Source organism: Mustela erminea, chromosome 10 (genome assembly GCF_009829155.1).
Source record: "Mustela erminea isolate mMusErm1 chromosome 10, mMusErm1.Pri, whole genome shotgun sequence".
NCBI lineage: Eukaryota > Metazoa > Chordata > Mammalia > Carnivora > Mustelidae > Mustela > Mustela erminea.
In genome coordinates, this window is record NC_045623.1 from 66,301,683 (window position 1) to 66,320,027 (window position 18,345).

The window sequence follows — 18,345 nt, forward strand, 5'->3', positions numbered from 1 at the left end:
CCCTCCAGAGTATTTGAATGTGGCCTTGTTTTCCTCTAGTAGCTGTGGCAGAGGGTTTGCTGATCTGACTAGCTAAAAGAAGCTGCAAGTCTAAATAAGGAGAAGGGAATTTCATTTAGCGAGATCGGGAGGGTTTTGCTGTAGGGTGTTCCTTCCCTTTTCTGCCCTGCCTGGAAGCCTGCTTGTCATCGGGGGTCCATCCCCCCTAACTCGGTGTGCAGATGTTTGCATTCTCTGGGCCCCTCCCCGGGTTTCCGGTTCCCTCAGGGAGGAGGAGGAGTGCTCCCACTCCCGGGCTCCCGGGCTCCCAGACACGTGTCCCGCTGGGAGGGAGAGGGGTCTGCCCACACCCAGAGTCCTCCGCTCCGTCTGGAGCTGTGTTTACAGCACCCCCCGCCCACTGCCTTCTTCTCGGTGGGGGCTGCAAACATCTGTGGTGCTGAAGGATTTTAGGGAGGTCCTTGTCTGCTCTTGGCCCCGTTACCCTACAGTGAAGCAAGCGCGCGCCAGTTCCAGCTCTGGCTTTCTTGTTTGTTTGTTTTCTTTTCTGAAATCCCCCAGGCTTGTGTTTTCACCAGTTCCTTTTGAGCCCCCAGAGTGGCCCCTTCCTGCCGTGTGGCCGTCTGGAGTGGACCCCAGCTGGGTGGCTCCACTGAGGAATTTGTGGGAGGGGCCACAGGGTCTGAAGCAGAGTGTTGCCTCCCCTGAGTGGGGAACCTGTAGGTTCCCCAGCAGCACTTCAGACAGAGAGACTCGGGGTGGATAAGCAGTGACCTTGGACTTCCACAAAGTCCTGGGGACTTTGGGGGAGCCAGAGGTTGGAGTAGGAAGGCCCCCGCCCGCCCCTCTGGGTTCTTGGACGCTTAGCAGCTGCATCTGTAAAATGGGCAGGAGACCAACACTGGCCGTATAGGAGTGCTCGAGGGGAGGCTCAAGTTCTCGGCCTGGCGCTTGGCATCGGGTGCTCCTCGTGAGCAATGTATGTCTTCCAGTGGGGGGCTTACATTCAGTTGTTCAGGACTCTCGTTGACTGTGTTTGATGATTGCTTTGAGCGGGGTGTGCTTTTGGTTTTTTAAATTTTTCCTGGCCAAGGCCATACGTTAGCAGTTCATTAAGCCTGTAGTAATCCTGAGGTTCTGGGAGCTGGGAATGGACGGCAGCAGACTGACCGAGAGCAGAGTACTCTCTAAGTGTAGGACTTCCTCTTGGCTTAGCAGGTGTCTCCTCCTGTCAGAATCCCTGACCAGCAGTCTGGCACACTCTTGTGGCATGCTTTAAAGAGGGGAGGCTCCTAAAGGCTGAGGTCTTACCAGAGAAGGCCTCTCGTGTCCAGCCAAGCGGTGTGCAAGGGCAGAGCTCTTCTGTAGGCCTTGGGAGGGGTGACCCAGAGGGAACAGAGAAACCAGCCCAGGGATCAGACCAGTTGACTCCCCCACCTCCACCAACCTCAGGGGCTCTGGAAATGTCTCCCTTGTTCTTTGACTTTATTGTATTGACAGAGAGACCCTAAAGTGCTTTGCCCATGTCTCCTGTACCCATCTGGGTAGAGTGCAATCTGAAATTCCAGGGCTAAAGCTCCCTTAGAACAACCCAGAATGTCTGCCCCTACTCCTCACTGGGGACAGAAGGGGCTGGCCTGGTGTGGGGCAGGTTTTGGGGTCAGCCAGGAACAGGTACAACAGAGCCTAGAAGTTTGAACCACAAGGCTGAGGGTAGGACCTCCCCATCCCCTGCTTACAGGCCTTTCTGTCTGTCCCCATTGGTGCACTCTTGCTCACTCCTAATGGACAGGAGCGGGATGAACTCAGAGCTTGGTGATGGAAAACAGGGCTGCAGCCTCTAGTCCCTTATCTGCAAAATGGGCAGCCAGGCGATCTCCTGACAGGGTCCACCATAGGCCTGGTAGGAACAGCATGAGCTGCCTGCAGGGTGTTCCACAGACCCCACTCCCTCCCCAGTACACTGGCTCAAGGGGGCAGAGCGGGCATTGCTGTCTCTGCCACAGCCTGGGCTCTTAGAAGAGGAGGCCAGCCCCTTCGGGCAGCCTTTATAAGCACCACTGTATGCCTTTATAAGCACCACTGTATGCACAGTGCCCTGCTGAAAACAGGCACAAGGGTGGGAAAACCATCAACCTATTAGTCCAAGCGGGGAGTAAGATTGCTAATAGCCAGTGACGACTCTGGCTTTCCAAACAAAGAAGAGCTACAGTGTAGTCTTGGGGCTGCCTTATAGATTTCAAAGCCAGATGGAGTGACATTTGCCCTTTCTGAGCCTGTGTTGGGTTTTAGCCTAAATGTCACAACGGACCTAGCAGACCAAGCATTGCCCTGCCCTTTTCCCTGAGTGTCTCAGACAGATTTTACCCTGGTTTGGTGCAATGACCAGTGCCAAAAAGGAGGTAATACATACCCACCTAGTTACAGTCTTTCTTTGAAGAATTGTGTCAGTGTCTGATAGGAGTGTTTTGGCTAAGTTTTTCAGAAGGGAGTCCCGTTGGGGGGAAGCTAGAACTGCACAGGCTTCTGCTCCTGTGGACAGAACTGCGGGCCCCTCTGAGATGCTGTGGCCCGTAGATCCCCTGGGTGCCGATGACTAGCGGTTCTGCTGTTCGGCCGGGGATGGATTCTGCACAGGCGGGCATGAGATTGCCATCTTAGCTTGTCCGTGTTTGAGAAAGTTCACATAAAGGATAGCCCCCGATCTCTAGGACCACCCCTTATGCCTCCTGAAAGAAATCACGTCTCTGTTGGTCCAGGACAGCCCAGCTCTTTCTTGGTTCCTACTTGTGGCTTCTGAGCAGCAGCCCCAGCAATAGAGGAAGGATCATAAACCCAGCCAGAGCAGCTGGGGGCTGGGTGGGGAGAAATTGGGGCCCCTAAAGCACTTTACCAGGGGGCCCCATAGAGGCTCCCAGGCCCCACATGATGAGTGGGAAATGGAGGACAGGACCCTGCTGCCCAGGAAGCTGCCCAGATGGTGCATCTGAAAGACTGGAATATTCTTTCCCTACTTTAAGGTGAAGATAGTGCTGGGAGGGCTGTGGGCAGCCCCAAGAAGGAGGAGCCCCTTGGACTGGGTGCTGCAGGGAGTAGGAGCGGGCCCCAGCAACTGCCGGCTGCCCAGCACTTTCCTGCGTCCAGCCACAGTTCCCTGCAGGGGGGCCCTTCATTGTTCCCGACAGCTGGCCAGACCCCTCTGTCCAGGGTCTGGGGTGCCCGAGTGGTGACAAGGTGGGGAGGGGTGGGAAGTCAGGGACCACCGCCATGCCATGAACGTGGCCAGCCCCATGTTGCACCAGGGTTCCCTCCCCTCGTGCATCTAGCTGCCCCTGTCACTGAAGAGCCATGCAGATGGCGGAGGAGTTGGGGGGCATCTGGCTGGTGGTCACCTTGCTGTCCGGCGCTGTGGACAGGCGGACACGGAGGGAAGAGAACCATTTCCGTGGAGTCTCTGAAACCATGCTTCCAAGCCCTCTCTGAAAAGGCTGCTGTTTGTGCTTTGAGAACTTCTCCCCAAAGTTGAGATTCAGCCCTCTTTTCAGCCCTGACTTAGCATGCACCCCTGGGCAAATCTGTGGTCCCTCCTGCCCTCTAGCCTACTGTCTTTGAATCGGGAGGGCATATGTAGCCCTCCAGGGTCTGTGCCTCTGGCAGGGAGGACCTGGTGGGCAGCCTCCCTCTCGGGAAGCAGGCGTGCTGCTATTAGGGAGGCTCTGAAAGGTGAGATCGAAGTGGGAACAGCTACTGGTGCCCCAGAGCCTCCTAGGGGCAGCACACCTCATGGGCGGGTGTGTTCCGGGAGCGAGCCTCTGCCTTGTCATCTCCTGTCGCCCTGTCTGTGTGCTGCAGCAGCCCTGTCTGTGTGCTGCTGCAGCCAGCCCCCAGACTGCCCGCCTTCTTCCTCCTCGGTGGTCAGGAGAGACAGCAGGCTGCGGCCAGAGGCCCTGGGAGGGTGTCTGTCCACCATGGGAGAGTGGGCTGCCTGGGGAGGGGGCAGGCTCCCTGTCCTGAAGCGGCAGAAGTGAGGCCGAGGTTTGTGGAAGGTTTAGTCTCTGCATGTGGGGCTTAGGAAGGACCCTTGAAGACCCGAGGTTCTGTGATGCTTAAGACAGCATTAAGGGCTTTGGTGTTCGTTCTGCTGCTAACATCCCAAATCAGAGCACACCTCTGAGAGCTGACAGAGACTTCAAAGCCGTCATTCCATTTGATCCTCACGGGCCTGTAGGGCTGGGGGCTCTCTGCCCCTCAGCATTTTCATCTTTCAGGCGGGGACCTCAATGGGGCCGTGGTCACACACGTGTGCCCGAGCCAGGGCTAGCCCTCCTGGGCTCTGACCTCACGTCTGTAGCTCCGCCTGCCAGCTTGTGCCACCATGGATTGAGAGGGCTCGGCTCCTGCATGGGGACCCTCTGTGGCCACCCGCTCTGCCTCCTCAACCCCAGTGCTCGCTCTCTGCCAGTCGGCTCCAGGCCGTTCTCGTTAACTGTCTCCGCACTGTGGGTGTACTCTTTCAGACTCTGAGCCGCTGTCAGGGGGACCAGGCAGAGGAGGTGGGCCCATGGCTGTGAGGTTCAGGAGCCTGACCTTGGCTGAGGAGGCCACCACCAGTGTGACGTTGGCTCTGAGTTGTCACCAGATGCGTGGTGGGGACAGTGCTGACCCAGAGGCTTGCGGATCCGGCTTTAAACCCCAGCTGAGTCACTGGCTTACTGACATTGGACTGATCTTTCTCCCCTCAGATCCTTGGTCTCCTGTTCTCTAAAATGGGAGCAATACTAGCTTCGCGGTGTTGTTTGTTCTAAGGACAAGCCAGAGATTGTGTAAAATGTGTTATGTGCTCAACTGCTGCTATCAAATTTCCACCAACCTTACTTCGTTCAGATACTACAAAGGCAGAGCTTAAAGCGCCAACCAGGCTAATCTTTCTCTCTATCCCTTTACTCATTCACTCCTTCATTGGTTCAGCACTGAGTCTGTGACGGCTGGTGTGGGGGTGACGCATGCTCGGAGCTCATTCAGATACAGCCCCCACCTTCAGCAGGTACTCAGCGCCCAGTGGGAGAGACACGTGGCCACAATCATAGCCCAGTGTGGCAGGGGTCAGGGATTGCCGTGCATTATGGGGGTGAGCAGTTAACCCCAGGAGATGTCCAGGGAAGGCTTCATCGAGGAGGTGCTCTTCAGGCTGGTTCTGGCAGATGTGTAGGAGCCCAAGTGGAGAAAGGAAGCAAGGCATTTCTTCGGCAAAGGAAATAGCGCTGAAAGTGGGGAGTCGGGGGTGGCCGTGACGAGAGGTTCCTGATCCCGACACTCTCGTGACTCACCACAGTCTGCCTTGGGGGTTTGTACTGAGCTGAGGAGGGACTCTTCCCTCAAACAGAATTGGTGACCCCTCCCACCGCGAGCGTTTCTTCCTGCTTCTCCAGCACCGTGTATTTTGAGGGCCCCATAGGCTGACCCCTGAATCAGGCAGCCTGATCCAGGGGTTGGGGGACAACCCAAGGGTGGGGGGGCAGTGTCTGTACGTGCTGGACTGTGGGGACAGCCACCGGCCAGGCCTTTCAGGATTCCTTCCCCTTCCACATTCAGACCCAGCCACAACCCCCAGGCCCAGAATTTCTGAGCTGGGCAGTGTTCCCCAGTCAGTTCTGTTACAAGTCCATTCCGCCCACCACCCCCAGACCTGAGATGTGAGGGCTTGCCGGACATCCCCATGCTTTTGAGAGAACCATCCCGAAGCCTCCCTCTGTGCTGGCTTGTCATTGTGGTCCATCACGTGGTCCCCACCCCCTCACCTTTTTTTAACAAATACGTTGCTTTTTTCCTCATCAGATCCTTTCCACAGACTAATCCTCTTGCTTATATTCTGTTTGTCTTTCCTCTCCCTCTCCTCCCTCCGGTTCCCCTTCTCCTTCTCATAGACTGACCCTTGGTTATCGTTGCAGAATTACGGCAGCGGCATGAGACCACCGCCCAACTCCCTCGGCCCCGCCATGCCCGGGATTAACATGTAAGGCACAGCTGACCCTGCTGTTGGCTCAGAGCCCTCGCCTCACCCACCCTCCGGCACCCCCAAGACACGCGTGGGCAGGGGCATGCGGGGCACCTCTCTGGCTATCAGTCTCTTAGCGGTGGTGTGGGCTTGTTGTTCATACTGCTGCGTGTCTGCACTCTTTGTGGCTCTGAGCCTGCCATGGCCCTGCCCACCCACTGTTCCAAACAACCCCGGGAGCTGGTGGTTATCAGCACCCTCCACTTACAGATGGGGGAAACTGAGGTCCAGAGAGGTGTTGTAACTTGCCCAGGCTCACACGGCTCTAAGAGACAGGGTCGAGATTTGAACCCCTGTGTTGTACCGGTGACCACCAATTGCTTTAGTCCTTAACCCTCCCCCACCACCTTGCAGGGAGAGAGCCCCGTGAGAAGCTGTGAAAATGCGCAAGCACAGGAAATCTTAGATACGCTACACATTTTCTGTGTCATTCATAGGAGCTTGTATGCTTCCACCCACGGAGCTGCCCATGGCACCCCGAGAGCCAGGTGGTGCATAAGGCCCTAGGCCCGTGCGGAGGACCTCCTGTTAGTGATGTCAGCCCACTCGTTCTGGCCCTGCCAGCACCACCCCCTTGGGGTTGATGAGACCTTGTTCATTGTCATAATCTTCTCTCTCTCCCTCTCTCAGGGGCCCGGGAGCTGGCAGACCCTGGCCAAATCCTAACAGTGCTAACTCAGTGAGTACCCAGGTGGGATGGGATGGTGTGTGCCAGGAGGGGCTGCTGGGGTCCGGGGTCGTCTGGCCCCAGATCAGAGGTGTCATCAGAGGCGGAGATGGAGCAAGACTCCCCCAGCCCCATCCCCCAGTGCCTGCAGGGAGGAGTGCCGCTTTTAAGTGGAGGCGTGGGAGGACCGTACTGGGGCCTTCCAGGATTCGGGCCCAGCCCAGCCCCCTGCTGTGCAGGAACCCTGACGGGTGAGCTGAGGGCTTGCTTAGAGAGCGCTGTCCCCCGGCGATCCTCTCTTCCCTGGCAGAGCTGGCTGCCTGCACTCAGAGGGCAGAGCTGGGAGAGGGCACCACACAGAAGGCCAGAGGGCTGGGGAGAAGCTCTCACTTTCCTGTCCTGAACGGGAGGCTCTCCCATGTCCGCACCCCCTGCCAGCTCCCTGCCAGGGCTCTCTGGATCAGTTCAGTGTGGAAACCGGGCTTTGTTCACACAACTGGTCCCCCAAGGGAAACTAACCAGGGGGGCCCACCACCTCTCCCCACAAGAGGGGGTGCGTCTCTGGGTGGACTGGGGAGCCCAAGGGCACCTGAGTATTTGAGGAAGTGACTCTGATCATGGTTCCCCCGCCTCTTGTTTCTAGATCCCATACTCCTCCTCATCACCTGGTACCTACGTGGTAAGTGTGGGGGGTAGGGCACTGCATGTCCGACCACACGTGACTGACGCGCACAAGATCTTCTCCCAGGGTCCCTGTCTTTTTCCCCTTCAAAACACATTCTGAGCACACGTTCCAAACTGTGCTGGAACCTGCTATCGCTATTCAGGTTTCTGTACCTTCCAGTGGCCTGAAAGTCCCCCAACGAGACCTAGAGTTGGGTCCCCATCTTGGGGACTGATCAGTGGCCCACTTGGTTTCTACCACAGGCGTCTGGTTCCACCCACTGGTGTGTGTTTGTGTACACATGCACACCCACGGCTGCCTCTGGGTTTGAAGAAAGGACTGGGGTGGGTGTTGGGGGTGGGGGGATTCCAAGTCCAGCCCCCCCAAGGCTTAAGCACTCGGGCTCTCCTTGAGCTTTATCAAGAACTGAATACCGGGCTGGGCCCTGCGTGAGCTCTTGTCTTTGATGTCGCTGGAGTTCAGTGTCTTCTCCCAACCTGTATCATTGCCATGAGTTTTTGATTGCCTTTTTAAATCTCATTTCCAGGGACCTCCTGGCGGTGGTGGTCCCCCAGGAACACCCATCATGCCTAGTCCTGCAGGTAAGAAGGCTTGGGGAGAGGGTGCCATTGTGGGAGCAAGGGGTCCTGGAGGGGCGCAAGTTCAGGCCCCAAGCTTACCATCCATGCCTCCCGAGCAGCATTTACCCTACCAGGTATCTTAATGTCAGGGATTTAGGGGATGGAGGCCCCTGGCGCCACTCATCTGCCCAGTGGCCTCAGCTAGGCCACTCCTCTCTGGTTCAAGGATGGGGCAGAGTGGGGAGATCCAGGAATGAGGGTCTCGCTGTCCTCGGCTCACACCAGTTGGTGAGCACCTGTCCTGGCTGTGCCTATCTCTAAGTGACTAAAAAGGGGCTTTGTAATTCTGGCATCCTGGGACCAGGACCATGTAACATGATGCCTCAAGTTCCCAGCGCTCTTGGCTTCTGGTCCTCTCTATAGGAGATCACTTCTCCCTCTTTCCTGGATCGGAAGAGGCATGTGTGCGTACCTGCGGGCATGCACACACATGCATACACACAGAGCATCACGTTCCGTGTTTCTCTTCCAGCTGAGACTAACATACTACCATCTAGAAGGAATTCTGCCATAGTTGTTACCTACCCAGAGAATAAGAAGGGGGAGGTAGCTGGATTTCTGCCTGAGCAATGGGGGGCCTGTTCCTGATAGAAACGTGTTAGCTGATTTTCTAAGGAGACTTTGCCACTTAATTGGGGGAGACGGAGGGATCCCTCTGTCCCCAGACTCCTCAGCCCCCAGTAGCAGGGGAGCCGTTCGGCTGCAGTGGCGGAGCTGGCGGCTATGATGTTCTGGTTCCCACTCCCGCTCCCTCTTCCTGCTGCTGCATTTTGATGAGCTGCGTGACCTACATTCAGACTGGGTCACATTAAGCCACTCCATATGGTAATGCGTCTCCAGCCCCATCCTTGCCTCTCCCTCCTGCCCCATCAGTGTGGCAAGGTGGCCCCTGGGTAATTTGTGGCGTTTCTGTCCCCGATTTGATTAAAGCTGCTGGGCGGGATTGGGAGGAGAGCGCAGGTGGCTGTCCCCGTGTGGTCCCCGGCAGTGTCTGGGGACCAGATTGGGTTTGGGGTGGGGAGATGAGAATGCAGACCTGCCGCCCCCCCTTTGCCACATTCACGCTGCTGTCCAGACAGGCATCCTGGAATTCTTCGTTTCAGGGTTGAGTGGTTTTCACAGTTGAATTTTCTGTGATTAAAAACTTTGTGAATCTTCATTAAATACAAATTAGCCAGAAAATGGTGGTACTTAGAAGAGATTTTAGGTGATAAAATACAAAAGAATGAGTTCAAGTGCCACGAGTTTGTTTTAATTAAGAAATGAATTAATCACTGCGACTTGTGGGTTTCCACTGTTCTACAGATTCAACAAATTCCAGTGACAACATCTACACAATGATTAATCCAGTGCCGCCTGGAGGCAGCCGGTCCAACGTAAGTCCGCTTTCTAATAATTTACATATCAGATACCATAACAAATCATAATTAACTTCATCAGCTGAGGGGAAAGCAAGTTTAATTGATTTCAGCCATTTGTTACCAAAGATGAATAAAATAAACCGTCAGAAAAGTGATTAACTCTTGGGGAACGCGGTTTCCATTTTGTAGCTGGGAGAGATGGGGGATGGCGTGATGCCCTCCTGCCCAGTCTGAGTCGGGTGCCCAGCCTCACTGGGGGGTCCCCGCCACTCCCGGTGGGGTGTCCGTGAGGGAAAGCACCAGGCTCTGGGTGGTTCTGGGTCCCACCCTGCCCTGCTGATGGGCTGGGCCGCCCCGGGCAGTCTGTCACCCTCCCAGGTCTGGAGCCCATCAGGGGACCCGCCTGCCCTGTGCCTCCAGCCCCTTTTGGAGCCCCGTGACTCTTGCACCTTGCGGCTTCTAGGCCTCTCCTCCTGTCATTGCCTGGCTGAGAAGCCACTCCCTCCCTCTGGGCTTCACCAGGTCCCAACCCTCAGTAATGTCGCAGCTCAAATTCCACTTTGTCTGATTGCTGCTCACCCACCCCCTCCATGTCCTCTGTCCTGTGCCCGATGGCCCTTTGACTCTGCAGCTGTGGCCTGTCTCCATCTCCCAGCTGGGAGCTCCCTGAGGAGAAGGCTGGTCTGACTCACCGTGGCACAGAGCCCTTCTGCACCAGGCGGGGGAGGTGAATCACTCTGGCCTTGCCTCCCGGAGCGTGTCTGGAAAGGAGACTGCGGGGGGACAGAATGAATAGTCTGGACTGCAGAGCCAGAGGATGGGCTTGGGGCCCCCCCAGTTATTCTGGTCTATTGGGGTACTTTGTTTGGTTTTGTGTTTTTTGGGTCCTGATGTGATATCTGAATCACCACGGGGCTAAACACCCATCGGGGAGCTGCCCCGTGCTGCACACTGCACGTATTCAGTCCTCTAGCAGCCTCTGAAGTGAGCGTCTCTGGAGGCCTCCTGGATGTGGTGAGGGACTGAACCCGAGCATCATTTTGACCGAGAAGCCTGGGAACCCCACTCCTTCACCCTTGCTCCACCATCCCTGTCCCTCTCCTGGGCAGCTGGCACCCCCGTGACCCCTGCTTCTTATTAGGGTGACCACCCATCAGGTTTTCGTACTAAAAGCTTGACGTCCTGGGACACCCGAGTGTTTCAGGGTTTTGGCGGTGGAGGAGGGAGATTAGGGGGAAGAGAGTAGGGCTCTTAGAGCAAACCCCGGAGCCAGGGCCTGAGCTCGCTGGGCTTTGCGTCAGCTGGAATTGGCGCAGGGGACCATCCTGCCGTTGCCACCCGCATTGGTTGCCTGCGACTCCTAGTGGACCATGGCGCCATGGCCCTCTGGGGGCTGCGGGTCAAGTGCACAGGAGCCTGGACAGGGTCTGCCTGGGCTGCGCGCGTGGGTCCATGGCTGCTGTGCTCTGTGTCGAGATGGTGCAGGCCTCATTTTACCCACTGTGAGTACCAGGGCCGTGGTTTCGGAGGTGAGAGGCTGGAAAGGAGAAGGATGGAGACCCTGACCATCCCAGAACAGCGGGCACCAGGCAGAAGGACACACGGCGGCTGCGGCGGTGGGTGTGGATCATGGCCACGGGCATGGCAGGCAGAATAGAAGGGGGAAGGGGGCAGGGAGGCCCTGGCACGCGAGGCCTGAGAGGTGCCTCGGTGCAGTCAGGGAGAGCGGCCACATTAAGGCATAGCCCTCGGACATGTCCTCCACTGCTGCCAGGCCGAGCCCTCTGTGGCCCCGGGGACCGAGGTGGCCCCATTTCCAGGCCCAGAGGCCCCTCCTGTGTGTCAGCAGAAGGGGGAGTTTCTAGTCAGGCGGATTCTGTAGGCTCTCACCAGCCATCGGGGGACCTTCCCACAGTCTATCAGGTGGTGCCTCATGTCGTGGTGACAAAAACCTGTCCCCTGGCTGTTTGGTACTTGGACTGCAGAGCTGGATGGGGCTTCACATCAGCGTGTTGGGTTCTGCAACGATTTTAATGAAACTACAGAAAACAGATCAAAGATGGCTCTCCTCTTGTCCAAATGCAAGCTAGGCTTGGCCCCTCTCTCTGCGGATTTGGCAGACAGCTCGCAGTTAATTTGGCCCATTTCATCTGGTGTAGGAACTCCTTACCTGTTAACTGTCCCGCACACCTTGTCCCTGGCACTGCTGCCAAAGGGTATGGCTTGCCTGCCTGTGAGAGTGGGCATGGAAGGTTTGGCTCACCTGTCAGTCTCCTTGAGATGTGCAGATACAGCGAACGAGACTTCGGACTTTGTCGAGTTGGAGGACCTGACACAAGCCTGCATGGTGGCTGGCATTACTGCTGGGCCGCAGAGAAGAGTCAAAGGCTCAGCCCGCCGTGACGTCTTTCTCTAATGGGAACCGCGCTGAGAAGAGGAGGTTGAGAGGAATTCCAGGAAGATGGAGATGTGTATGCTGTGGCTCCAGAACCGTTCGGTGATGTCGCAGGAGGGCCCCAGGAGCCTAGAAGAGGATGAGCAGACCGCACCCGAGTCATTGGGGGTGGTTGGAGGCTTGCATCAAAACCTCATCGACCAAAGCATAAGGACTTGTGTTTTGGAAATGAGGTTGCCCAAGAACTCAAAAGTTGTCACCAGTAAAGAGCAGCCACGTTAAATAGCACTTTCTCAGCTTTTCGATTAAAACCGTAACTTACGGGACCCCTGGGTAGCTCAGTTAAGCGTCTGGCCTTCGGCTCAATTCATGATCTCGGGGTCCTGGAATCTAGTCCTGCGTCAGCAGAGAGTCTGCTTCTGCCCCTCCCCTCTACACTCTCTCCTTGCTCTCTCAAATAATAAAAATCTTTAAAACAACAACAACAACAACTCACTTGGAATCCAGCTTGGAGCACACAAGTATGTCTCACTTGGATGTACACAAGTACATCTCACGTCTCTGCTTTAAACCATTTTCCCGGAGAGAGAGGTTTAAGTGAGAATGACATCGTGGTGCTTTGGGAAGTTTAGAAGTGATGGACATCTGAGACAGGACAGCCCAGCTGATGGAAATAGGGATGCAGAGAGACCTGACTGGCAAGTGCTGGTCTTCCTAAACCAGCTTGTAGATATAGAGTATGATGGACCTCTTAGGAGAGCTGGAGGAGAGTCTCCTCAGGTCTCCAAATCCATGCAAGTCAGCGACCTCCCAAGCACCCCACACATAGATGCATTTGTGGAAGGAGTATTTCCGGGTGACCATGTGGGGCTGACAGCAGGGCCTGATTAGAGCAGAGTGGCAGCTCACAGTGACTTTTGCATTTGCCACTACCTAAAGGAATTAAAAAACCTGGCCTAGAGGCTACGGGCAATCCAGAGAAGTACTGTGGGGAAAGCAGGCACTGCCTAGCATGTTGCACCTACAAAAGTAAGATGGGTCACCCCAGCAGCTCATCGACCTGGCCTGGCCTGGGCCCATCCAGAAATGTGCCACCTGTGTTCCCATCCGGATGCTCAGGATATCCTCGCTTCATCAAGTTGGACAAATGACCTTCCTTGAATGGATTATCTAAGACACCTAACCTGAAACCATGCTAACTACCTCTTCATACAAAACTTCTTTCTAATCTTTGTAAGGGGGTGGGGTGTGAAAGAAAATCCCCATTATAATATAGGACAGAAAGAAACATGAATTTTTTAAAAAGATTATTTATTGGGGCACCTCGGTGGCTTAGTTGGTTAAGTGTCTGCCTTTAGCTTGGGCCGTGATCCCAGGGTCCCGGGATTGAGACCCATGTCGGGCTCACTGCTCAACTGGGTTTCTGCTTCTCCCTCTCCCTCTGACCCTTCCCCCTGCTTGTGCTCTTATTTACGTTCTCTCTCTCAAATGAATAAAAAAAAATCTAAGAAAATTTATTTGAGAGAGCTTGTGTGGGAGTGGGTGAAGGAAGGGCAAAGGGGGAGAGAGAGAATCTCCAGCACACTCTCCACTCCACTGAGCGCAGAGCCTAAGGGCTTGATCCATGACCCTGAGATCATAACCTGAGCTGAAATCAAGAGTCAGACGCTTAACTGACTGAGCCACCCAGAGACCCCAAGAAATGTGATTTTTTAAAAGTCAAACATAAGTATTATCTGTTTAATCAGTCCATTGCATTTAGCTTCAAGGGAAAAAAAAAACACCTTACATTTGTATATTGTAGGACTACATTGTAATATAGTCTATAGAATTTAAATATCCAATAAAGAGCTCAAATAAGTCACTGTATTAGAAGACAGAAACATAAAAATGTTACATTTTTCTTACAGAAACTGTTTATTTAACTAGTCCTCTATTCCCTGCTCCCATTAACCAGCCTTAATATGGCTTTATTGAGATGCTAGCATTTATGTAACAGAGTCACTAACACAAAATAAAGAAGCAGTGCAGGGACAGTGGGTGTCCCCAGGCAAGTGCGTGATGTCGGACCGCTGTTTACACCGATACCCGGGATCCGTGCAGCAGACTCTGTCTGCCCAGTGGCACCGAAGAGATAGAACGCTTCTAGGAAAACAGAGGTGGACATCCCTGTGGCCTGGACGAAAGCAAAGCCTTCTTACCTAGGACCCTGGAAGCCCAAGCAACAAAAGCAAAAAGCGGATGAATGGGACTTCATCAAGATTGAAAACTTCTGCACTTCAAAGGGACACCTTCCAGAAGGTAAAAACACAGACCAGAGTGGAGAGAACGTTCGCAAATCACATACCTGATGCGGGACTTGAATCCAGAACACTCCGAGAACTCTTAAAACTCAGTCAAGAAAAAACAATGCGGTTTAAAGAATGGGCCAAGGATGGGAACAGACATTGCTCCAAAGATGTGCCAGTGGCCCGTAAGCACACAAAAGGATGCCCCGTTTCATTGTCAGGGAGATGCGAGTGGAAACCACAGTGAGCTTAGCCTTGTGCGCCCACAAGGCCGGGGACACCTCAGAGCCCTCCTCCGCTGGCAGGAACCAAAGAGGATGCGGCCGCTGTGGAGAACCGTCTGGCAGGTCCTCGAAAGGCCACACAGAATCATCACCTGACCCGGCGCTTGCACTCTGGGGTCGGTCTCTACCCATGAGAACCATGATGTGTGTCCACGTAGTGACGGTACGCAAGTGTCGAGAGCGGCGGTACTCGTGATAGCTGCGAAGTGGGGACACCCTCTGTGTCCGGGGACTGAAGGGACTGATGAAATGCATCCTCGCCATCTGGTGGAACGTGATTTGGCCAGAAGAAGGAGTGAGGCACTAACTCACGCCCCAACATGAGTGAACCTTGAAGACATGCTGAGTGGAGGAAGCCGACCACAGAAGCTCACGCAGGATTTCGTTTATACAAAACATCCAGAACATGCAAATCCATAGAGACGGGAAACGAGGTAATGATTGTCTGGGGCTGGGGGTGTGAGGGGGGCTGGGGAGGGACTACTGATGGGTACAGGGCTTCTTCATGGGGTGACGGAAAGGTTCTAAAACAGATTTGGCGATGGTTGTACAGCTCTGAATATATGAGAAACCTCTGAATTGTGGGCTTGAAATGGGCCAGTTGGATGGGATGTGAATTCTATCTCAGCAAGGCTGTTAAAAATAATACAGAAGAGGCACGCCCAGGTGGCTCAGTGGGTTAGGCATCTGACTTGGTCTCGGCTTAGGTCTCAATCTCAGGGTTATGAGTTCAAGCCCCATGTTGGACTCTACGCTGCGTGTGGAGCCTATTTTTTTTTAAAAATGCTAATACACAAAAAAACCACAATGTTCTAAAACTTAATAGAATTCTCATGCTTGGAGCTGTTTTGTCTAATGGAGTTGTGACCCAAGTTGACTTCATAAACCCTGTTTCCTCTCATTTGGATTAAGAAGTGTGAAGTTTGTTGCCGCATGACGGAAATGTGGCCCTAGGAAGCCTCCAGGGTGACGGGAGGCAAGGAGTCTGAGACTCCGGTGGCTGTGAGTGGGCAGATGGCCCCGAGGCGCTCCCTCCCAGGCTGGGCACACTGGTCTCTGCCCCGGCACTCCCTGCTGCCACCTGCCTCTTGTGCTTACCCAGAACCCCTGCCTAGAATGGCTTCCACGCCCTGTCTCTGCCTGGCCAAATCCTGTCCTTCAGTTATTTTGGCCCCCTGCCACCTCCATGCAGAATGTTCTGATTTCTCTGCCCTCTCCGCAGTGCCTCTTCCAGAAGCTTTGGCCCTGCCTTGTCTGCAGCTCCCTTTGGAATTTGGCACGTCTGTCCTGTGGGGTGGTTGGGTGTCTGTAGCTATGGGCTCCTCTTCCAGGCTGAGGCCCAGCCATGACTCGGCTTTCTGTCCCTAGCCCCCAGCACAGGGCCAGATGCCACATGGTCCATCCTTGTCCACCCTGACGTCCGGTGTGCCTCAGGGGGCCTTGGCTGTCCAGACAAAGCTCAGCCCTCCCTTCATGACCTTGTGATGTGACCTCCAGCCTTTGGTCTGGTCTGCGAGCCCCGCACAGGCCTGAGGCCCAGGCTGGAGCTGACTCCGCCTCTGCCCTGTGACCCGCCTGCACCACCGCTTCGGCGTAGGGACGTCGTCAGTGGCCTCCCTCTGTACTGTCCCCTGCCCAGCTCTTCCCCCCCCAGTCACTCAGTAGACCCCATCTCCTCACCAGCCCCATGGAACTCTTTCGCTTCTGAGGAAGCACTCAGAGGCTTGTGGAACAGCTGCCTGTGCCCTGTCCCAGCACCTCCCATCTCTTGAGGGGGGACGGGGACCTCTGGCAAAGCATTTCCTACTCTCTCTGTGCTTTCGTTTCCTTATCTGTAAAATGGGGAGAAGAAGCATTAGTACTTCGGCCCCTGGCTGGGCACAGGCAGTCTTCCTGTGTATCTGTGTGTGTCTGTGTGAGGTTCTGACTGGTGAGCCACACACTCCACCCCAGGGACATAGAGAGCCCAAGTAAGTCCATGCCATTTGGTTAGAGAGTTGTCCCAGTATGACATGGTGTGGCCTCAGCCCAGTGTCTTTCCCTACCTGGATTTGGTTCCTCACCTCTGCCCGCACAGCTCTGGGGGCCAAGGAAAGGGCCCCGTTCCAACCTCCTGGCCCACGTCAGACACCTCTGTGTGCCTGACAGAGGGGCTCTGGCAGAGTGGAAGCTCCCTGAGGGCACTGCTCTTCTGCAGCTGGGTGTGGGAGCCTGCGAGAGAGCTGCAAAGGGCCTGGGGCCCACTCAGCCACCACACCCTGTGCTTCTCCCCCAGTTCCCGATGGGTCCAGGCTCGGACGGCCCGATGGGAGGCATGGGCGGCATGGAGCCACACCACATGAATGGATCGTTAGGTAAGCAGGCACCGGCCCCATGGCCACACTCTACCCTGCCCAGCCCTGCGCCAGCGTCCGTCTTCGGCTCAGCCGGGCCTGGTCCCTCATACTGGCCTTGGCTGGGCTCGTAGGAAGATGCCCAGAGCTCCAGCCAGGAAAGGAGACTCTCTGCACAGTAGTGTGGGATCTGGGGGTGGTCTGGAGGTCTCTCCGTGGAAGAGCAAACACGAAACTGAATCCGAGCTTTCCTTCCTTGCAGGGTCAGGTGACATAGATGGACTTCCAAAAGTGAGTGTGTGTTCTGTTCCCTCGCTGACAGCATCCACCCTGCCCCAGCCTCAAGGCCCCAGAAAGCTTGTCTCCCCATCGGGTGGGCTGGTTGCTGGGGAGCTGGGGCTTACCTTCTCTCTCCTCTCCAGAATTCTCCCAACAACATAAGTGGCATTAGCAATCCTCCAGGCACCCCTCGAGACGATGGTGAGCTAGGAGGGAACTTCCTCCACTCCTTCCAGAATGACAATGTAAGTGCTGTGTCCCCCCCCACACCCCCACCCCGACTCCCATTTTGCCCCTGGATTCTTCCACTCACCCCTGCAGCCAGGGATCGTTCCTTTAACAAGTTCTGGAATGCACTGTCCAACACCAGCCTGGCTGGCTGGTGTCCCAAGAGCCGTGCCACTGGCTTTCTCCTTGGTCATTTTTCTCTGCAAAGTGCAGAGGCCCCTCTGCCCCCCAACCCCCGCTGCATGGCCCCAGCCACTGCCACCTGGACCGCTGGCAGGTCCTTCTGGAGGCATCAACAGTGCCTGCAACACTGAGAAAGCTAATGTGGCTGTAACAGCCCCGGGTTGGGACTCACGAGGCCTGGGCTCTGGTGCTCTGGGGAGCATGGTCTCTGGGGTCCACTTCTGTCTGACCTGGGGAAGAAGGTTTGTGCAACCAGAGACTTCTGGGGGTCTCCATGCAGAGGGGCCAGCTTCTCCTTACAACTCATTTGAAGAAACAGCGTCCTGCTCCAGCAGCTTTTGAGAACCCCAGACCATCCCCCCGGCAGAGCCCTGGCCCACCGTGTGGGGAGGGCAGTATCTTCTGCTTCCTCAGCTGGAAAAAGGGGGGACTTGAGAAAGGGGGCAGGGGGGACCCTTAGAGCTCCCACTGTGGTGGGGGCACAGGCTAGTGCCTGAATGGGCAGTGCCATCCCAGGCTTCCCCAGACCCCCAGATGGGCCCTCTCCAGTTCCCAAGTCTCCCACACCCTGGCCTCACAACCCTGTCTGCTTCTCCCCTTCCAGTATTCTCCAAGCATGACGATGAGCGTGTGATCCCCTCCTCTTCTCCGAGACGCTGAGAGAGCCGGCATTGCAGGCGGGAAGATGCCAGAAATTATGCAAGAAGAAGTGAGGTGTCATTACCCAGGAGCTGGGGGAGGGGCATCTCCCTGCTCCCCCTCAGCCCCCACTCTCCTCCTCCAGTCCCCCAACCTGTCCCAATTTTAGTTTCATGCAATAAAAAGGCCGAACTTTTTATTCCATAAAACATGAAGGACAAAACTCAAAATAAAAATATATTTCAAGTCAATGACCAGAAAAATCCCACCCCTTGCCCATTCCCCAAAGGACCTTTTATGTACGTGACACTTTTTTGTTGTTTTTGTT

At 55.3% G+C, this 18,345-nt stretch overlaps 1 protein-coding gene across 6 annotated transcripts in view; it reads left to right on the top strand.

The window, feature by feature from the left end:
• SSBP3 (single stranded DNA binding protein 3) overlaps positions 1–18,240 on the top strand; it is a 161,195-nt gene extending 142,955 nt beyond the window's left edge. For all 6 annotated transcript variants that reach the window (XM_032303680.1, XM_032303684.1, XM_032303682.1 and 3 more), the window contains 9 exons: positions 5,949–6,013; positions 6,686–6,734; positions 7,366–7,401; positions 7,934–7,988; positions 9,333–9,403; positions 16,631–16,709; positions 16,951–16,979; positions 17,111–17,212; positions 17,983–18,240. In XM_032303680.1, the coding sequence (XP_032159571.1) occupies positions 5,949–6,013; positions 6,686–6,734; positions 7,366–7,401; positions 7,934–7,988; positions 9,333–9,403; positions 16,631–16,709; positions 16,951–16,979; positions 17,111–17,212; positions 17,983–18,012 (516 nt within the window). In that variant the 3' untranslated portion in view covers positions 18,013–18,240. The remainder of the gene's footprint in view (positions 1–5,948; positions 6,014–6,685; positions 6,735–7,365; positions 7,402–7,933; positions 7,989–9,332; positions 9,404–16,630; positions 16,710–16,950; positions 16,980–17,110; positions 17,213–17,982) is intronic.
• Positions 18,241–18,345: the final 105 nt, after the last annotated feature.